This window comes from Megalobrama amblycephala, linkage group LG4 (assembly GCF_018812025.1).
Source record: "Megalobrama amblycephala isolate DHTTF-2021 linkage group LG4, ASM1881202v1, whole genome shotgun sequence".
Taxonomy (NCBI): Eukaryota; Metazoa; Chordata; class Actinopteri; order Cypriniformes; family Xenocyprididae; genus Megalobrama; species Megalobrama amblycephala.
In genome coordinates, this window is record NC_063047.1 from 946,601 (window position 1) to 967,741 (window position 21,141).

At 45.4% G+C, this 21,141-nt stretch overlaps 1 protein-coding gene across 1 annotated transcript in view; it reads left to right on the forward strand.

Moving 5' to 3' along the window:
- The first annotated feature begins 1,019 nt into the window (after positions 1-1,019).
- The window catches only part of LOC125266229 (endoplasmic reticulum chaperone BiP-like), a 36,301-nt gene continuing 16,179 nt past the window's right edge, over positions 1,020-21,141 (forward strand). The window contains exons 1-4 of the mRNA XM_048186702.1: positions 1,020-1,159; positions 13,425-13,656; positions 13,745-13,882; positions 13,973-14,085. Of these exons, the coding sequence (XP_048042659.1) occupies positions 1,047-1,159; positions 13,425-13,656; positions 13,745-13,882; positions 13,973-14,085 (596 nt within the window). The 5' untranslated portion in view covers positions 1,020-1,046. The remainder of the gene's footprint in view (positions 1,160-13,424; positions 13,657-13,744; positions 13,883-13,972; positions 14,086-21,141) is intronic.

The window sequence follows — 21,141 nt, forward strand, 5'->3', positions numbered from 1 at the left end:
TTCTCAGACAACATCTATAAAAATTCCAGAGCAAATTACATACTGTTATTTGCTCAAACTCCACAGTGCTCTGAGAAATCTAATCCAGTCTAATGCAAATGTCTGTGATTGCTGATGTTGTATTGTTTTAACACTTCTCTTCATGTGTTTTTAGACCTCCCTGAACTATTGTTTGTGCACCAGTCTTATGCTCCAAAAGCATGCTTTCATTAAATTTCAACATGTGTGGTATAAAAAATAAAATTATAAAATTAATAAATAGAGCCAAATCACAGAACCTGCAAAGACTATTTTAATATCAGTCTAACATAATAGTAAGGTACATGTCTAAATTTTTCTGCTCACTTATGCAAGCTTATTTTAAACAGACACTTTTATAAAATCAAGTGAAATTTACTTAAATAGTGATTTTTAATCAATTTGAATTATATCAATAAATAATTAATTTAAAGACATTCGTTGTACATGACGTTTGCAAACACAGCACATGACTTTCTGTAACACCCATGTCGAAATGAAATGAAATCACAGGTATTGGTAACAATAATTGTAACTCAAATGACATTTTAAAAATAGTCCTGTCCAAATAGTGATATAATGTCATGGTTCAATTTTAAATTAGAGTGAAGTTATCATTTGCAGTTCAATATTTCTATAAGTTCATCAAAAAATGGGTAAACACACACACACACACACACACACACACACACACACACACACACAGGTTTGTATTGCTGTCTTAGTGAGGACATTGCATACACTTCCATTGATTTTTTAAATCAATGGAATGATATTTTCTATCACCTAACCCAACCCCTACTCCTAAACCTACCCATCACAGAAACATGTAACTATCACTAGATTTAAATAAAAACATATTTTGGCTGATTCATAAGCCATTTAAACTAGTGAGGACCAGTCAAAATTCCTCACTAGTGGGTTTTACCCCCCTTTTACTGTATTATGTACCTGCCATAACCTTTGACATTCATTTTTAATGTATTCTTTACAGATATCTGTGAAGATTTGACAAGATCTACGCCAAAATGCAGTTCCTTTGCCTGTTTTTGCTGGTGGCCAGCAGTGTGTTTGCTAAAGAAGACAAGAAGAAAAAAGTTGGGACAGTGATTGGAATAGACCTCGGGACAACCTACTGCTGGTGAGAATGAGTTTGAGTTCATAACAGGGTCATTAAAATTGATTTCCAAGATAAGAAAAAAAGTATTAATTGCGATACAGCTCCATCCACAGCAGTTCTCTCTAGCTCTGCTGCTCTCAATATAACAATAAACACCATTTATTGACATTATGTTTTACTTAAAGCAACAAACTAAAATTAAACAAATCTGTAATAATTTCTCCAGGAAAGTTATACAGACTTTTTTTTTTAAACAATACTATGGCTTTTCTTTCTTTTTCTCTTCTTAAATTTAAAGTTTTGTGATCATATAATGCTTTTTCAACATCAATTAAGAATTATAGACCGATTACACAGCTTAAATCATCCACTTTATATTAAATGTAGTATGAAATAAATGGAAATAACGAACCTTTAGTAAAAGAACGAATTAAGTGCGCTACAAAACACTTGCCTGGCAAGGCCAGACTGATATACACTCACCTAAAGGATTATTAGGAACACCATACTAATACTGTGTTTGACCCCCTTTCGCCTTCAGAACTGCCTTAATTCTATGTGGCATTGATTCAACAAGGTGCTGAAAGCATTCTTTAGAAATGTTGGCCCATATTGATAGGATAGCATCTTGCAGTTGATGGAGATTTGTGGGATGCACATCCAGGGCACGAAGCTCCCGTTCCACCACATCCCAAAGATGCTCTATTGGGTTGAGATCTGGTGACTGTGGGGGCCATTTTAGTACAGTGAACTCATTGTCATGTTCAAGAAACCAATTTGAAATGATTCGAGCTTTGTGACATGGTGCATTATCCTGCTGGAAGTAGCCATCAGAGGATGGGTACATGGTGGTCATAAAGGGATGGACGTGGTCAGAAACAATGCTCAGGTAGGGTGTGGCATTTAAACGATGCCCAATTGGTACTAAGAGGCCTAAAGTATGCCAAAAAATCATGCCCCACACCATTACACCACCACCAGCAGCCTGCACAGTGGTAACAAGGCATGATGGATCCATCTTCTCATTCTGTTTACACCAAATTCTGACTCTACCATCTGAATGTCTCAACAGAAATCGAGACTCATCAGACCAGGCAACATTTTTCCAGTCTTCAACTGTCCAATTTTGGTGAGCTCGTGCAAATTGTAGCCTCTTTTTCCTATTTGTAGTGGAGATGAGTGGTACCCGGTGGGGTCTTCTGCTGTTGTAGCCCATCCGCCTCAAGGTTGTGCATGTTGTGGCTTCACAAATGCTTTGCTGCATACCTCGGTTGTAAAGAGTGGTTATTTCAGTCAAAGTTGCTCTTCTATCAGCTTGAATCAGTCGGCACATTCTCCTCTGACCTCTAGCATCAAAAAGGCATTTTCGCCCACAGGACTGCTGCATACTGGATGTTTTTCCCTTTTCACACCATTCTTTGTAAACCCTAGAAATGGTTGTGCGTGAAAATCCCAGTAACTGAGCAGATTGTGAAATACTCAGACCAGCCTGTCTGGCACCAACAACCATGCCACGCTCAAAATTGCTTAAATCACCTTTCTTTCCCATTCTGACATTCAGTTTGGAGTTCAGGAGATTGTCTTGACCAGGACCACACCCCTAAATGCATTGAAGCAACTGCCATGTGATTGGTTGATTAGATAATTGCATTAATGAGAAATTGAACAGGTGTTCCTAATAATCCTTTAGGTGAGTGTATATCTACAAGATATATCAGTCTGGTCAGTCTGCCCTCCGTCGCAATTCGAGTCAACTCCAAACCGTACCGTGCAATCAGATTCGTTTATTTCAGTGACGCAAATAGCGTCACTCTAGTGCGGCGAAAGTCCCTTCAATATCAACAAAGACTGCGCACGGGAGACCCGAGAGTTTGTTCTATTCAGCCGTGAATTCAGTTTTAAATTACCAAAAACACATTAATTATTTACTTTTCGCTGTTGACTCTCTTGTCGCTTTGCTAATGTCATATCTGCCCTTCTCTGATTGGTTTACTCCGCTTCCTGTTTGCTCGGATTTGCTCTGCCCTAGAAATCGAACTGATTCAATGGCCGACCATCCGCTGGTACAGTGGTGAGGCTGGATTTTCCAGGCAAACAAAACACAGTTTGCAATAAACATTTGCCAAACAACACAGTAAATTCTTTAAAGCTATTTGACAAATCAATTACCTGCACACAGAGCAGTAAAAGACATGTAACAAGTCATGTAGTTGTGATACAGCTCCATCTATTCGAAACATATTTCACTTTGTTAGAAAGCACATGGGAAAATGGCACACATGTAAGGTCATAGAATGCATGATAATCAAAATACCCAGAAATATTTACAGAAAACACATGCTAAAAATCAATTAGTGTTCACTGTGTGCAATTCCTTCATACATTGTCTAACATTCAATATGAAACTCATCATATTATCTTTTAAGGTGGAGCTGTCACAGAAACGACTCACCCACAGTAGTTCTTTCTAGCTCTTACCCATTCAATTGCTTTTTACCTTAAAGATTTAATTGGGAAACCAATTTTTTGGGATTTTGTGAAAAAAATATTCAAACGTTAGTTCATTTTTTTTTTTCAGTGTGAATTTGTACATGAATTCTGCCTTTCATTTCAAAGTTGGATACAACCTAAAGATATATCATTCCATCCTTAGAATGTGATCTCAATTAAAGTTGGAGTGTTTGTAAATGATAAGAATCTAGAATTTTTGATAAGCAACCTGATCTATGGAACACTTTATCCACAGATATAAGTATTTAAAAGTTAAACCCCATTTCACTGGAAGGAAGAATGACTTGTTTATGTTCTGCTCTGCTGCAGATCATTCAAACTCAGTGGGCTATAGCGCCACCAGCACAGCCAATAGGAAGTGCGATCACATAACAGTAGGATTAAAGAACCTGCAACTATAATATTTATCTCGTTACATATATATATATATATATATATATATATATATATATATATATATATATAGGTATGCTCAGTGGTGTAGTCTAGTTTTTTGTAGTGAGTATACTGTGATTTTTCCCTCCCGGCCTCATACTTACCCGTCCCAGTGCAACACCCCATCAGCACCACCACACTCATTAATGCATACAGTATGCATCTGATCTAGGCTATATGAGAGCATTCTGAAAGACGGCTTATGTGTGTGTTATGTACATGCCAATTTATTATAATCAACAAAAGACTTTAACAGCCAATGACATTTACAGCTGAAGAGACTCTGGACTGATTTTCTACTGTTTAGTGTCAATCACCATCTAACTCAGCCAGTTAAGATGTACATTTAGCCTTAGATATTATATGAATATGGTCCCTGCAGCACAAGTTTTATCAGCTGGCAAGTTTCAATGCACATTTAAGAGTGCAAGTTGCAACTATTATTACACTCTAAAAATGTTTGGTTTAAAAACAACCCAAATGGGTTGAAAATGGACAAACCCAACAATTGGGTTGTTTTAACCCAGCGATTGGGTTAAATGTTTGCCCAAACTGTTGGGTAGTTTAATCATCATTGGCAGCACGATTTATTGTAGGCCTAATGTTTTTTTCCTCAGTTGGACAAAACAAAAGTGCCAGACATGTTACTTACTTGTTCAGCTGATATTTTCCAGCGAAAATCTTATATTGGTCATACTTTCAAGACAGAGAATCTGTGATTCTGAAGTACAGTATCGACACCAGTGCGGTGACTGACAGCAAGCATTAGATTCATCCGCGCTGACGAGCTCTGCCGAAGCACAACGCACGTACAGATAACTGTTCCGCATATGACCGCATGTTTCAAACAGAGATGGCGACAAAGAGGAAAAATTGCGGACAGCAGCTTTAACTCAACTATTATATAAAATTGGCTGTATTGCTTGCTTAAAATGAACCAAAAATATGTTGGAAAAGAACATTTATTAATATTAAATATAATAGTTAAGCAATAAACATGCATACAATTGTTTATTAATAAATGTTCACCTTTTGATTATTATTGTTGCCTCTAGTACTTATGTGCCCGATTTTCAATTTCCAACCTATGGGTAAATTATAAGCCAGCCATATATATAGTCATTTTTAAGCAATAGTTGAGTTAACTAAAACTACCTAGCTGTAACGTAGCGGGACTGAGGCAGAGATCCATTTGCAAGCTTTATTAAGAATATCGTAGTCGTACAGGCAGGGTCAATCAGGATCAGACAGGAACAGCAAGGAACAGGCAGAGTCGTAATCAGGGAACAGGCAATGGTCAGGACAGGCAGATATCATTCACAGGACGTTAGACAAGGCAGGGGTCAGGACAGGCAGCAACGGGTCAATAACAGGGAACAGACAGTAACGGCAACAGACAGGCAGACAGGAATATAAACGCTCAGAAATGATACCAGGGTAATCAAGACTTCGCCAACTGGTGGTGTGAGTGTGAGTCCTTTATAGTCCTGATAATGAGCTGCAGCTGGGTGTGGTGATCAGTGTGTTGTGCTAGGATGGATGTGGCAACAGGTGATAGGTGGAGTGAGTGCATGTGATTGACAGGGGGGATGATGGGAAATGTAGTCCGGAACTGACAGGATTCGTGACAGAATGTCCCCCTCCTGGAAGGCGCGTCCTCGCGCCGTAGATGGCACAACTGGGGAGGGGGGTGGGTGCCCTGGAGACCTACAGGCAGGAGATACTGGATGTGCAGGCGGGTATGGAGGTCTCCAGGGCAGGTCCAGGAACTCAAGCAGCCACGGTGGGTCAGGTGCCACGGGCAGCCACGGCGGGTCAGGAGCCTCGGCGGCCACGGTGGGTCAGGAGCCTCGGGCGGCCACGGCGGGTCAGGAGCTCGGGCGGCCACGGCGGGTCAGGAGCCTCGGGCGGCCACGGCGGGTCAGGCGGCTCGGGCGGCCACGGCGGGTCAGGCGGCTCGAGCGGCCACGGCGGGTCAGGCGGCTCGGGCAGCCACGGCAGGTCAGGAGCCTCGGCAGCCACGGCGGGTCAGGAAGCCACGGCAGGTCAGGCGGCTCTGGCAGCCACGGCAGGTCAGGTGGCTCGGGCAGCCACGGCAGGTCAGGCGGCTTGGGCAGCCATGGCAGGTCAGGCGGCTCGGGCAGCCACGGCAGGTCAGGTGGCTTGGGCAACCACGCAGGTCAGGTGGCTCAGGCAGCCAAGGCAGGACAGGTGGCTCAGGCAGCCACGGCAGAACAGAGTCTATAGGTGACCCCAGCGGGTCAGAGTCCATTAAAGGCCATAATAATTCGCAGTTCAGAGATGGCCATAACATTTCAGAGGCCCTTAACGGCCATGGTTGAGCAGGGTCCCCACCCACAAGCTCCCCACCCTCAGGTACACTGCCCCTCCAAAAAGTTCTTGGGGATTTCAGCGGGGCCCGTCGCAGGTTCGTGGGCAAGGAGTTCGGGTGGCGCCGGCAGGGCCAGGCGTGTGGGTGAAGCCGGCAGGGCAAGACGCCTGAGTGGCGCTGGCAGCGCAAGGAGTTTGAGCGGCGCTGGCAGGGCTGGAAGCGTGGATGGCGCTGGCAGGGCTGGAAGCTTGGGTGGCGCTGGCAGGGCTGGAAGCTTGGGTGGCGCTGGCAGCGCAAGGAGCTTGAGCGGCGCTGGCAGGGCAGGAAGCTTGGGTGGTGCTGGCAGGGCTGGAAGCTTGGGTGGAGTAGGAGAGACCTCTGGAGTGGTTTCCGGACCCACAGCAGGCTCTTGAAAGGCTTCTGAGCCTTGAAGAACGGAAGACGCCTTCTTCTTCCTCCTCCTCCTCCTCTTCCGAGGGTGAGGCGATGACTCACCGGTTGGAGCGGGTTCAGGAGCGGACTCAATGGCAGGAATGCCCCCTACCTCCGTGAGCACCGAGGGGGCGGCCATCTTGCCCGTAGGCACTGGCAAAGCAGCCATCTTGTCCATCGCGTCCAGGGTGCTTGAGTGCGTTGCAACCGGTGCATTTGAGTGCGTCGCCATCGGCGACTTTGAGTGTGTAGCAACCGAAGAATTTGAGAGCATTGCAAACGGGGAATTTGAGAGCGTTGCAACCGGGGACTTTGAGTACGTAGCAATCAGCGAGCTCACGTGCGAAGCGTCCGGCTGACTTGAGAGCGTAGCGGCCAGCTGGCTGGAGAGCGAAGCGGCCGGCTGACTTGAGAGCGTAGTGCCGGCTGGCTGGAGAGCGAAGCGGCCGGCTGACTTGAGAGTGAGGCGACTGGTGGATGCTTGAGAATACCAGCCACTCGTGCAGAAATCAGCAGTGGATCAGCCACACTGGAACGCAAACCTAGCCGCTCTCTGACTGATCCAGAGACGTGACGTTGCTCTGGGCGATCAGCGAAGGCGTGACGATGCTCTGGGTGATCAGCGAAGGCGTGACGTGGCTCTGGGCGATCAGCGGAGACATGACTTGGTTCAAGGTAAGCAGTGCTGACCTGACTTGGTGTTGTTATTGAGGTGACCGCCATTTTGTGAGTGTCATTTGGCGCGGCGGCCATTACACAACCAGCCGAGGAAACGTATTCCTCCGCGACACCCACAGTAAACGGAGAGCCAACAGTCAACAAAGCATAATCCAAAAAGTGACTGAGGGTGGAACGGGGTCCATTGCGAATTAATAGTTCTTTGAGTGGCTGGTTAACTCCATCACAGAAAAAGTCAATGAGTGCGCAATCAGGCAGATCCGAATAATAAGCTAGGTTTAGGTATTCTGTGATGTAATCCTCCAGTAATCGTGTGCCCTGCGTACTCCATAACAACAACTGATCAATGTCCATACCGCACAAATGTCCTCCAGGAAAGCTGCTGGATCGTGGTGGCGGCGAAGTCTTCTGTAACGTAGCGGGACCGAGGCAGAGATCCATTTGCAAGCTTTATTAAGAATATCGATTCGATTCAGTATCAGTTATTTTGGATATACTGTATATCAGGTAGGCTACAGTACATGGCAAATTTTCTCAAGAAAAAAATCTAATGCTGTATAATGGGAATAAGTTGGTACTACATTAATTAAGGTTAAAATGAACTGATTTGTTTACAAACTTAAATTACACTTAAGGAATTGTTTATATTAATAAAGTTATAATAGGCCTAATAACTTTACATTTATTTTTACTCCAGTTCATGTTTTGAAATATAAATTTAAATGATGGCTGTCAACTTGATGGATTTATTCAAACATGCATAATATAGGCTATTGAAGAACATTAAAAAATTAGAATTAATAGGTAATATGGTGCATATATTAGGCTAAATACTTTTCTAGCTGACTAATGAGTTTATGGTCATGCTGAATATTTTTGTGTGACGTTACGTGACATTGTTTACAAGCTGTTATTAACGTCTTTTAAGTTGGATTTTGTTAAGTTGAACTGTATCTTTTATCATACGTTGAGTTGTTCCTTCATGTTTATTTCGCACTGTAACTGGTATTAAAGCAGAGGAGAGGATCAGTTCATGTGTGCGTCAGGCTGCCGCTTCTCTTGAACTGATACAGCGATCTGTCACTAAGTTACTGTCACGATCACCTGTGAGAGTGGCCTTCAGCCACTAGAGGGCACTCCTTCCCGGACTCTCGGTTTCACCCATTTCATGGACTACATTTCCCATAACACACTCCCCGGACTAATCACTATTCATCATTGCACCCAGCTGTTGTATATTTTGTCATTAGTGTCTGTGTATTTAATCTGAGTTGTTTCTGTCTGTTCTGGTGGTTCATTGTTGATTGTCACCCTCCTGTTTGGTTCTCCGGTTTTCGTGTTTCGTGTTTCTTGTTTTATGTTTGGACTGTTGTTTATGGATTCTGACCCCTGCCTGTATCTACCTTCTGTCTTTCTTCGTGCCGTGACAGAATGAACCACCAACACAGATCCAGCAGCATGAGGATTCTTCAGCCAGCCACCTGTGGGGAGCGTGTGACATTGCTTGGGGCAGTGATGGCTCTACGCCAGGAAGGAGAAAAAGTACGGTGCTTCTCTCAGAGGTTTTGGACGGCGGCAGTGGCACTAGAATATAATGAGGCACTCAAGGACATTTTCAATGCAGGTCTGGATGACCCGTTGCCCCAATGGGAGATGAAGGGGCTTCAAATCTTGGACTTCTGGGGCTTTGTTAGTTATCTCTCTCATAGAGCCCAGTGGGCAACATATGCTCAGCCAGAATGCACTCCAGCCCGTGAATCAGTTCCTGAGGCCACTAAGGAGGTGGACGCTGAATCTCCGTTTCCCACACGGAGGAATGGGAAGAGGAGGAGGAAGGCTCCAGCCAGTGAGTCTGCTCCAGAGCCCGCTCCAGCCAGTGAGTCCGCTCCAGAGCCCGCTCCAGCCAGTGAGTCCGCTCCAGAACCCGCTCCAGCCAGTGAGTCCACTCCAGAACCCGCTCCAACCAGTGAGTCCACTCCAGAGCCCGCTCCAGCCAGTGAGTCCGCTCCAGAGCCCGCTCCAGCCAGTGAGTCCGCTCCAGAGCCTGCCAGGGAGTCCGCTCCAGCCGGGGAGTCCGCTCCAGCCGGGGAGTCCGCTCCAGAGCCCGCTCCAGCCAGTGAGTCCACTCCAGAGCCCGCTCCAGCCAGTGAGTCCACTCCAGAGTCCGCTCCAGCCAGGGAGCCCGCTCCAGAGCCCGCTCCAGCCAGGGAGTCCGCTCCAGAGCCCGCTCCAGCCAGTGAGTCCGCTCCAGAGCCCGCTCCAGCCAGTGAGTCCGCTCCAGAGCCCGCTCCAGCCAGTGAGTCCGCTCCAGAGCCCGCTCCAGCCAGTGAGTCCGCTCCAGAGCCCGCCAGTGAGTCCGCTCCAGAGCCTGCCGGGGAGTCCGATCCAGCCGGGGAGTCCGCTCCAGCCAGGGAGTCCACTCCAGAGCCCGCTCCAGCCAGTGTGTCCACTCCAGAGCCCGCTCCAGCCGGTGAGTCCATTTTGGGTGAGCCACCGTCTCACCCTCGTAAGCGGAGGAGAAGGAGGAAGAGGGCTTCCTCCGTCCTTCAAGGTCCTTCGACTATAGAGACTGTTCATGCTTCACCGAAGCGCCCTGCCCTGCCGGCGCCACCGAAGCACCCTGCCCTGCCGGCGCCACCGAAGCGCCCTGCCCTGCCGGCGCCACCGAAGCGCCTTGCCCTGCCGGGTTGGCGCCAACGAAGCGCCTTGCCCTGCCGGCGCCAACGAAGCGCCTTGCCCTGCCGGCGCCAACGAAGCGCCTTGCCCTGCCGGCGCCAACGAAGCGCCTTGCCCTGCCGGCGCCAACGAAGCGCCTTGCCCTGCCGGCGCCGCCCAGGCCGCCAGCCCTGCCGCCTCCCAGGCCGCCAGTCCTGCCACCGTCGTCCAAGCCTTCTGCTCTGCCACCACCGCCCAAGCCTTCTGCCCTGCTACTTCTGCCCAGGCCACCTGAACCATTGAAATCTGCCTGGTCAGTTTCTCCAGCACCACCCTGGCAATCAGCCGGGACCCCAAACCTGCCAGTGCCCGCCTGGTCAAATCCTCCAGCGCCGCCCTGGCAATCAGCCGGGACCCCAAACCTGCCGGTACCAGCCTGGTCAAATCCTCCAGCGCCGCCCTGGCAATCAGCCGGGACCCCAAACCTGCCGGTGCCCGCCTGGTCAAATCCTCCAGCGCCGCCCGGGCAATCAGCCGGGACCCCAAACCTGCCAGTGCCCGCCTGGTCAGTTCCTCCAGCACCGCCCTGGCTTTCAGTGGGGCACCCTGGATCTGGCCCGCCGTCCCTCCCCCTGATCCTCCTCCTGTCCACCTCCCTCCTGAGTTTTTTGTGTTTGTGTTTTTTTTTTTTTTTTTTTTTTTTTTTCCGGATGGAGCGTCTGGTAGCCGCTCCTTTAAGGGGGGGTAATGTCACGATCACCTGTGAGAGTGGCCTTCAGCCACTAGAGGGCACTCCTTCCCGGACTCTCGGTTTCACCCATTTCATGGACTACATTTCCCATAACACACTCCCCGGACTAATCACTATTCATCATTGCACCCAGCTGTTGTATATTTTGTCATTAGTGTCTGTGTATTTAATCTGAGTTGTTTCTGTCTGTTCTGGTGGTTCATTGTTGATTGTCACCCTCCTGTTTGGTTCTCCGGTTTTCGTGTTTCCTGTTTCTTGTTTTATGTTTGGACTGTTGTTTATGGATTCTGACCCTGCCTGTATCTTGGACTACGTTTTTGGAATTGCCCTTATTAAATATTTGCTGCTATTGGATCTACCTTCTGTCTTTCTTCGTGCCGTGACAGTTACACATTAAAGAGCGCCAAAACGGTGTGGTTTTGTTTTTTTCGAAGTAAAATGGGCAAAATATGAAACTTGATACTTTGAGAAATATGAGACTTTGTTTCATGTCAAAAGCAACAAACCACAAATCATATTTTGTGATTTATTAGATGGTTACATATCCTCATGCTTTTTAAGTGGGTATACGGAAATCCTTGAATATTCCTAGTGGGTATACGCGTATACCTGCGTATCACGTAGACTGCACCACTGGGTATGCTGAAGCATTAAGAGTTCCTTTCACTGGAACCAAACCCAACCCCTGAAAAACAACCCCACACCATACTTTACACTTGGCACAGTGCAGTCAAGCAAATACCAGACAGAGAAGCGTGATTGGTCACTCCAGAGAACACGTCTCCACTTTTTGGAGGGGTGTCCCAATACTTTTGGCCATATATACCTACAAACCCGATTCCAAAAAAGTTGGGACACTGTACAAATTGTGGATAAAAAAGGAATGCAATAATTTACAAATCTCATAAACTCATATTTTATTCACAATAGAATATAGATAACATATCAAATGTTGAAAGTAAGACATTTTGAAATGTCATGCCAAATATTGGCTCATTTTGGATTTCATGAGAGCTACACATTCCAAAAAATAGGGACAGGTAGCAATAAGAGGCCGGAAAAGTTAAACGTACATATAAGGAACAGCTGGAGGACCAATTTGCAACTTATTAGGTCAATTGGCAACATGATTGGGTATAAAAAGAGCCTCTCAGAGTGGCAGTGTCTCTCAGAAGTCAAGATGGGCAGAGGATCACCAATTCCCCAATGCTGCGGCGAAAAATAGTGAAGCAATATCAGAAAGGAGTTTCTCAGAGAAAAATTGCAAAGAGTTTGAAGTTATCATCATCTACAGTGCATAATATCATCCAAAGATTCAGAGAATCTGGAACAATCTCTGTGCATAAGGGTCAAGGCCAGAAAACCAAACTGGATGCCCGTGATCTTCGGGTCCTTTGACGGCACTGCATCACATACAGGAATGCTACTGTAATGGAAATCACAACATGGGCTCAGGAATACTTCCAGAAAACATTGTCGGAAACACAATCCACCGTGCCATTCGCCGTTGCCGGCTAAAACTCTATAGGTCAAAAAAGGTCAAAAAAGAAGCCATATCTAAACATGATCCAGAAGTGCAGGCATTTTCTCTGGGCCAAGGCTCATTTAAAATGGACTGTGGCAAAGTGGAAAACTGTTCCGTGGTCAGATGAACTGGGATGCCATGTCTTCCAGACTAAAGAGGACAAGGACAACCCAAGATGTTATCAGCGCTCAGTTCAGAAGCCTGCATCTCTGATGGTATGGGGTTGCATGAGTGCGTGTGGCATGGGCAGCTTACACATCTGGAAAGGCACCATCAATGCTGAAAGGTATATACAAGTTCTAGAACAACATATGCTCCCATCCAGACGTCGTCTCTTTCAGGGAAGACTTTGCATTTTCCAACATGACAATGCCAGACCACATACTGCATCAATTACAACATCATGGCTGCGTAGAAGAAGGATCCGGGTACTGAAATGGCCAGCCTGCAGTCCAGATCTTTCACCCATAGAAAACATTTGGTGCATCATAAAGAGGAAGATGCGACAAAGAAGACCTAAGACAGTTGAGCAACTAGAAGCCTGTATTAGACAAGAATGGGACAACATTCCTATTCCTAAACTTGAGCAACTTGTCTCCTCAGTCCCCAGATGTTTGCAGACTGTTATAAAAAGAAGAGGGGATGCCACACAGTGAGAAACATGGCCTTGTCCCAACTTTTTTGAGATGTGTTGATGCCATGAAATTTAAAATTAACTTATTTTTCCCTTAAAATGATACATTTTCTCAGTTTAAACATTTGATATGTCATCTATGTTGTATTCTGAATAAAATATTGAAATTTTAAACTTCCACATCATTGCATTCTGTTTTTATTCATAATTTGTAGAGTGTTTTTGGAATCAGGTTTATATATGCATTCATGCTCAGCTTTAGATAATTTCTCTCTTATACTTCATAATAATCATTATTACTGTGTACTTATACTGCTTTCTTTTTTTCATCAGTGTTGGAGTGTTCAAGAACGGTCGTGTTGAGATCATCGCCAATGACCAGGGAAACCGCATCACTCCATCATATGTGGCCTTCACCACTGAAGGAGAGCGTCTCATCGGAGACGCTGCGAAGAACCAGCTGACCTCCAACCCTGAGAACACCGTCTTTAATGTCAAGCGGTTGATCGGCCGCACATGGGGCGACTCCACCGTGCAGCAGGACATTGAATACTTTCCCTTTAAGGTACGCCTGTCTGAGAACCTGTATTGTGCCAGAGCTCTGCATTCCTTTGTCTTCGATGGTTAATAAACACCTACTTTGTCTCTTCCAGGTTATTAAGAAAAACAACAAGCCTCACATCCAGCTGGATATTGGATCAGGCCAATTGAAGACTTTTGCCCCTGAGGAAATCACTGCCATGGTTCTGACTAAAATGAAGGAAACTGCAGAGGCTTACCTGGGACACAAGGTAAAGTTTTGGTTTCAACACACAGAAAACATTGAGGCCAACAGCTGCTGTCAGTGAAACTCCATCTAATTCAGTTCTGTTTTTTTAAAGGTCACACATGCTGTGGTCACTGTGCCCGCTTATTTTAACGACGCCCAGCGCCAGGCCACCAAAGACGCAGGAACCATCGCTGGTCTGAACGTCATGAGGATCATCAATGAGCCGTAAGAACCTTGTTACACTTGCTTTGTTGTAAAGCAGCTCATTTTCTTCATTGCATCACGTTTAAATTGACATCAGTGTTATTTTAGTATCATAGATATATGGCTATGATAGTTTTTTTTTTTAAATTAAATTGATTTAGATGTTATTTTTATGTTTTCCACTTAATTTTAGTTAATGTTTTAATTTTTAATTTTTTTTGTCTATAGTTTTAATTGTTTTTCGTTTGAGTTATTTTAGTACTTTAGGTTAAAAAATAAGAATTAGAAATCTTGCATTGACAACTAGCTGAAATAAAATAAAAAATATATATATATTTTAACTTAAATTAGTCAAGTCACTTTTATTTATATAGCGCTTTTTACAATGCAGATTGTGTCAAAGCAGCTTTACATTGATAACTGGTATATAATTTTGGCTGCACAGCAGCTCTTAAAGAATAGTGTCAATGCAGGCAGATCAAAGCACTGTTGAATAAATGTCAAGAATACTGTTGAATATCAAATGTCAAATCAAATATCAAGTGTCCCCAACTAAGCAAGCCAAAGGCGACAGCGGCAAGGAACCAAAACTCCAACAGGTGACATCAGGTGGCAAATAGGTGTTAAAATGGAGAGAAAAAAAAACCTTGGGAGAAACCAGGCTTAGTCGGGGGGGCAGTTCTCCTCTGGCGAACAGTGCTTTGTTACGATTCAGGCTGCTATCATAAGTCTGATAGGATCGCAACATTCAGAGTATTTATTTCCATCCAGTTGAGGATCTCAACTGTGATTCATCACACCGGTATGGATGGTTTGTTGAGGAACTGTGGCACTGGTTGTCGTGTTGATGATGTCTTCACAATGGATGATCTAGTTGACTCGATCTCTGCTGATATTTCAGAGCTGTGTTGTGGTCATGTCAGGGCGCCGGTCCTTGGTCTCAGCTGGATACGGCCCGGATCCGGTTGACTACGGTAAACCTCGGGATAAACAGAAAAACTAATATTAGTGTAGATGCCATTCTTCTTCTGATGTAACGAGTACATCTGGTGTTATAGGAAGTGTTCCCGGTTCCGGCTGACCTAATATATGCAGCCTGTCACGAATACAGCTTCTCCGGCGCATCCTCCGGACCACCGGAGGGAGCCATCCCCTGAATATTGACTGTTCGTATCTGGACTCCATTTCCCATAGGCCCGCATTCCTGGGACTGATCACCCATGCACCTGCACCATATCACACTCACACTATTTAAGACACACACACACTCTCAGTCGTGAAGTCTTGATTTGCTGTAGTGATCATTTCTGAGCGTTTCTTGTGGACTGAACTTCTGTTATTATCTGGACTGTCTATCTCTGCTGAACCTTGCCGCCTGCCTCGACTCTTGCCTGTTTATCGACCTTGTGATTGTTAGCTGCCTGTCTTGAACTCTGCCTGTGACCTGTTTATGCCTGTCTGCTGCCAGCCCCGACCATTGCCTGTCCCCGATTACGGTACTGTCTTGCCCTTGTTTAATACTAACGTTCTTAATAAAACTGCAAATGGATCCTCTGTCTTCCGACCCATCATTACACAGCCTAACAATCCTTTAACGGATTTGAAAATATAAATTGATAATGTGTTATGTGTATGCCAGGTTAAAGAGATGCGTTTTTAGTCTAGATTGAAACTGACAGAGTGTGTCTGCTTCCCAAACAATGCTAGGAAGATTGTTCCAGAGTTTAGGTGCCAAATAGGAGAAGGATCTACCGCCTGCGGTTGATTTTGATATTCTAGGTATTATCAGCTGGTCTGAATTCTGAGATCACAATAAACGTGAAGGACTATAATGCATTAAGAGCTCGCTTAGGTACTAATAGGTACTTTTAGTACTAATTCTGATAGAAAATCAGCAAATTCTTTGATAAAGTCTGTATGGTGTCCTGGTGGCCTGTATACAGTAGCCAGCACAAAAGTCAACTTGCATAATGTTATGTAAAGCACCATCACTTCGAAGGAATTATATTTGAAAGACTTCTGGCTGATACTGTAAATATTACTATAAATTACAGCAACATCTTCCCTTTTGCCTTTCTGTCGAGGATTGTGTCGATAATCATAACTTTGAGGGCTAGACTCATTTAAAGTAATGTAATCGTTCGGTTTTATCCAAGTTTCTGTCAAACATAGCACATCTAGATTATTGTCAGTGATTATATAATTTACAATAAGTGCTTTTGAAGAAAGTGATCTAATATTTAACAACCCAAGCTTTATCATTTGTTTATCATTATTGTCTCCATTTTTTATTTGTTGAACATCAATTCAATTTTTACCATTTAAATGGGTTTGGAAGTTTTTTGTTTTTACTAATTCAGGGTACAGACACAGTCTCTATGGGATAATATCTAGGTGTAAGAGTTTCTATGTGTTGGGATTTATCTGACTTCTGTAACGTGAGGCAGCTGTCACAGATCCCTTGTTCCCCGGACTCCATTTCCCATGATCCTCTTATCTCCACACCTGCACTCACTTCCCTCATCATCTCCCCATCATCACAGATCATTTTCACCTGGACTTCCTCGTCAGCACTCCCTTTATATATGGACTCACTCCCTTCACTCCTTGTCCGTTCTGAATGTTAGTTTATGTGTGTATTGTGTTTAACTCTCCTTCGTGTCATTAAAATACCTTGTTTGTGGATGCCAGTTTCTCCAGTCTCCTGCGAGCCAGTTTCTCTAGTCTCCTGCGAACCCTCTCCGGTTCCCATGGGGATTTTGATAATGTATGAGGGGATGGACTGGACCCCTCTTCAAGCTGCTCCAGCCGCCGCCACCGAGCCCTCTGCTCCAGCCGCCGCCGCCGAGCCCGCATCTCCAGTCTCCGTCGCCGAATCTACAGCCTTAACCTGCCAAGAGCCCACTCCTGCCCACAAACCCACGCCATTCCTCAGACTCCTGAAGACCCTCCTTAACCTCCCCATATGGGTGTCACACATGTGGGTGGGCCTCAAGGAGCACCGTGGCTGCCCACGGCTCCTGACCTGCCATGGCTGCCCACGACTCCTGACCCGCCATGGCTGCCCACGACTCCTGACCCGCCATGGCTGCCCACGGCTCCTGTCCCGCCATGGCTGCCCACGACTCCTGACCCGCCATGGCTGCCCAAGCCTCCTGACCCGCCATGGCTGCCCACAGCTCCTGTCCCACCATGGCTGCCCTCGGCTCCTGACCCGCCATGGCTGCCCACGGCTCCTGTCCCGCCATGGCTGCCCAAGGCTCCTGACCCGCCATGGCTGCCCACGGCTCCTGACCCGCCATGGCTGCCCACGGCTCCTGTCCCGCCATGGCTGCCCTCGGCTCCTGATCCGCCATGGCTGCCTACGGCTCCTGTCCCGCCATGGCCGCCCAAGGCTCCTGTCCCGCCATGGCCGCCCAAGGCTCCTGACCCGCCATGGCCACCCAAGGCTCCTGACCCGCCATGGCCGCCCAAGGCTCCTGACCCGCCATGGCCGCCCAAGGCTCCTGACCCGCCATGGCCGCCCACGGCTCCTGACCCGCCATGGCTGCCCACGGCTCCTGACCCGCCATGGTTCATGGATCCGCCCTGGAGACCTCAGTTCCTGTCTGCTCCTCTCCCTGCACCTGCATGAGGTCTCCAGGGCGCCCACCCCCCGGTTGTTCTATCCATGGCACGAGGACGTGCCTACCGGGAGGGGGTAATGTCACAGATCCCTTGTTCCCCGGACTCCATTTCCCATGATCCTCTTGTCTCCACACCTGCACTCACTTCCCTCGTCATCTCCCCATCATCACAGATCATTTTCACCTGGACTTCCTCGTCAGCACTCCCTTTATATATGGACTCACTCCCTTCACTCCTTGTCCGTTCTGAATGTTAGTTTATGTGTGTATTGTGTTTAACTCTCCTTCGTGTCATTAAAATACCTTGTTTGTGGACATCCGTCTACGCCTCATCTCTCCAGCACAGCACACCGTAACAGCAGCTAGCAGACGGTCGATTTAGCCAATCTGTCTGCTTCCTGTCCTGGGCCCCAGTTTGTCATGTTTCAGCTCTAAGACTATGTGCCATATTACTAGAGAGAAGAGCAGCACCATCCCAGGACAGATGAATACCATCTCTTTTCAACAGGTCAGGTCTGCCCAAAACCTTTTCCAATTGTCTATGAAACCTATATTATTCTGCGGACACCACTTAGACAGCCACCCATTGAGTGATGATAATCTGCTAATTATCTCATCACTCCGAACAGGAAGAGGACCAGAACAAATAATTTCTCTTGACATTGTACTTGCGAGTTCACACACCTCTTTAATGTTAATTTTAGTGATCTGCGACTGGCGAAGTCGAACATCATTTGTGCCGACAGGAATAATAATCTTAGAGTATTTATGATTAGCATTAGCTAGCACTTTTAAATTTGGTCAGGTGCTCTGGCTCCCGGCAAACATGTGACTATGGTGGCTGGTGTCTCTATTTTCATGTTCCGTGTAATAGAATCGGCAATAACTAGGGCACTTTCAACAGGATTCTCAGTGGGTGCGTCACTGAGTGGGGAGAACCTGTTTGATGTTCTTACTGGAATAGAAGAGTGGTGTTTTCTGCAGCTAGGCCGCCTCACCGTTACCCAATTGCCCTGCTGCGCGGGCTCTACCGCCAGAACAGAACAATGTACAGAGTTCACTAAGCTAGTTGCATCCAAAACAGTATCTGAAGCCCCTGCATTCTTACTATCCTCGATTAAAGTTTGGATGCATGTCTCTAATTCTGAGATTCTCTCTGTGAGCCTGACTATTTCCCTACATTTATGACATGTAAATCCCTCGTCGCTGACAGAGAGAGCTATGCTGAACATGTGACAAACTGAACATGAGATAACACTGGGAGTGGATGACATGACTCACCATGTTTGTAGACTGATCCGAGTTACCACAGCTGTTTGATGAACGCGTTGAAAAAGGAGCGCGCGAGACTGATGACAAGTTAACAAGCTAGCGAGATGCAAACGCGTTGTAACAGAGGCGATTTAGATTCAAAGATTACAAGCTAGCAACGTCAGATTAATGTGGCAAACCACTCTGAGAAGCGAGGCAGCGAGGCAAAACTACTGTTTTGTCACTCCTTTTTATTTTATTTTTTAAAATATGTATATAGTTTTTATTCATTCTTAGCTTTAGTTATTTTAGTACTAGTACTTAGTACTAGCAAAATAAAATACGTTTAAGGTTTGTATATATATTTCTTTAGTAAGGTTTAGTAATATTTGTAAAAAATATTTATAGTTTTTTTTTTTCATTTTTAGTTATTTTAGTTCTTCAAGTTAAACTAAAAAAATCTAAATGACAACTAGCTGAAATAAAATAAGTTTAAGGTTTTTTAATGTATATTTTAATTTGTTAAAGGTTTAGTAATTTTGTTTTGTCACAATTATTTTTAATATTTATGTACAGTAGATATTAACTATTAGTTTTAGTTGTTTTAGTACTTCTAGTTAAACTAAATAAAAATTAGAAATGTTGTGTTGACAACTAGCTGAAAAAAAATAAGTTTAAGGTGCCTGGTGCATGCATATTGTCACAGAAACGTCAGGCTCCAACATCCACCAATCACAGTGCATTCAATCACCGGAGTACTGATCACCGCCACCTGCATGTCATTATCACACTCATCAGCACCACTACAAAGAGCACTCACACACAGCACTCCATGTCCGGTCTCGTTCGCAGATACTCACGTTGATGCTTACCTCAAAGGACTCCTGATCTCTACTTACCTGTCTCCTGTGTATCCCGTTCTCCCAGTGTGTTCCTTGTCCATGTGTGAGTGCTCCTTTGTCTCCAGCGATCCCCAGCTCCAGCGATTCCAAAGACTCATTCATCTGAAAACAGAAAGGACTGTAACTATCTCTATTCATCTCTATCATCAACATCATTACCATCACTTCATCTCTGCACTGCTGTCTATGCTCACTGGTTCAAATAAAGATTACTTACTTGTATATCTCTGTGTCCGACCCCTCTGTAACGTAACACATATACTGTACACTGGATTTGTTTATTATAAGCTAAACGTTTGCATTCACTCTACACAGAGTATTAGATACTCAGATGCTCACTCTCTTGACACATAGCAACACAGTAAGAAGTATTTCTGATATGTTGGATCTTATATTGAAAGTAGCCTATATTTTACCTGTTAAAACATTCCTTCATAAATCACCTGTAAGAGCTGTAATTATGTTGTTTGGGTCAGACTCGACGTTTTGCATAATATGCTGTATTTTTTGTATTCATTTACATTTATTGATTTGGCTGACGCTCTTATCCAAAGCGACTTACAAGTGAGGAATACAACGAGTGAGTCGTCATGACGAGGCAAATAGACACAAGAAATGCTCACAATACAAGTTTTAGGCAGTGCTCAGAGTATCATAAGCTACAATAGAGAGGGATTAAAGGAATTGTAAGGATAGGTATAGGAGTTGTTTTAAAAAAAAAAAATTACGATGAGGATAAGTGCTCACAAAAGAGATGAGTTTTCAACTGTCTTTTGAATATTGCCAGGGATTCTGCATTCCGGATGGAGGCAGGAAGATCGTTCCACCAGCAAGGAACAGTGAACGAGAATGTTCTGGAGAGTGATTTTGTGCCTCTCTGTGATGGTACCACAAGCCTTCTCTCCTTTAATGAGCATAGGCTTCTGGTAGGAGTGTAGACTCGTAAGAGTGAGTGGAAGTAGGAGGGTGCTGAGCCTGTGGTAGATCTGTAAGAAGCGTCAACGCCTTGAATTTGATGCGAGCAGTAAGTGGTAGCCAGTGCAGAGAGATGAAGAGAGGAGTGACGTGGGCTCTTTTGGGCTCCTTAAAGATGAGTCGTGCTGCAGCGTACTGAATCATTTGTAGAGGCTTGATTGTGCATGATGGCAGTCCAGCAAGAAGACCATTATTCCTCTTGGTGGCACTAGTGTAGCACAAACTACATAGCCTACGTCACCTTTAACAGTACGGCAGCTTAGTAAAAGTCTCAGATCTAAGTTCTTGGCTAATTTTCAGTCAGACAGTGAAATTCAATTCAC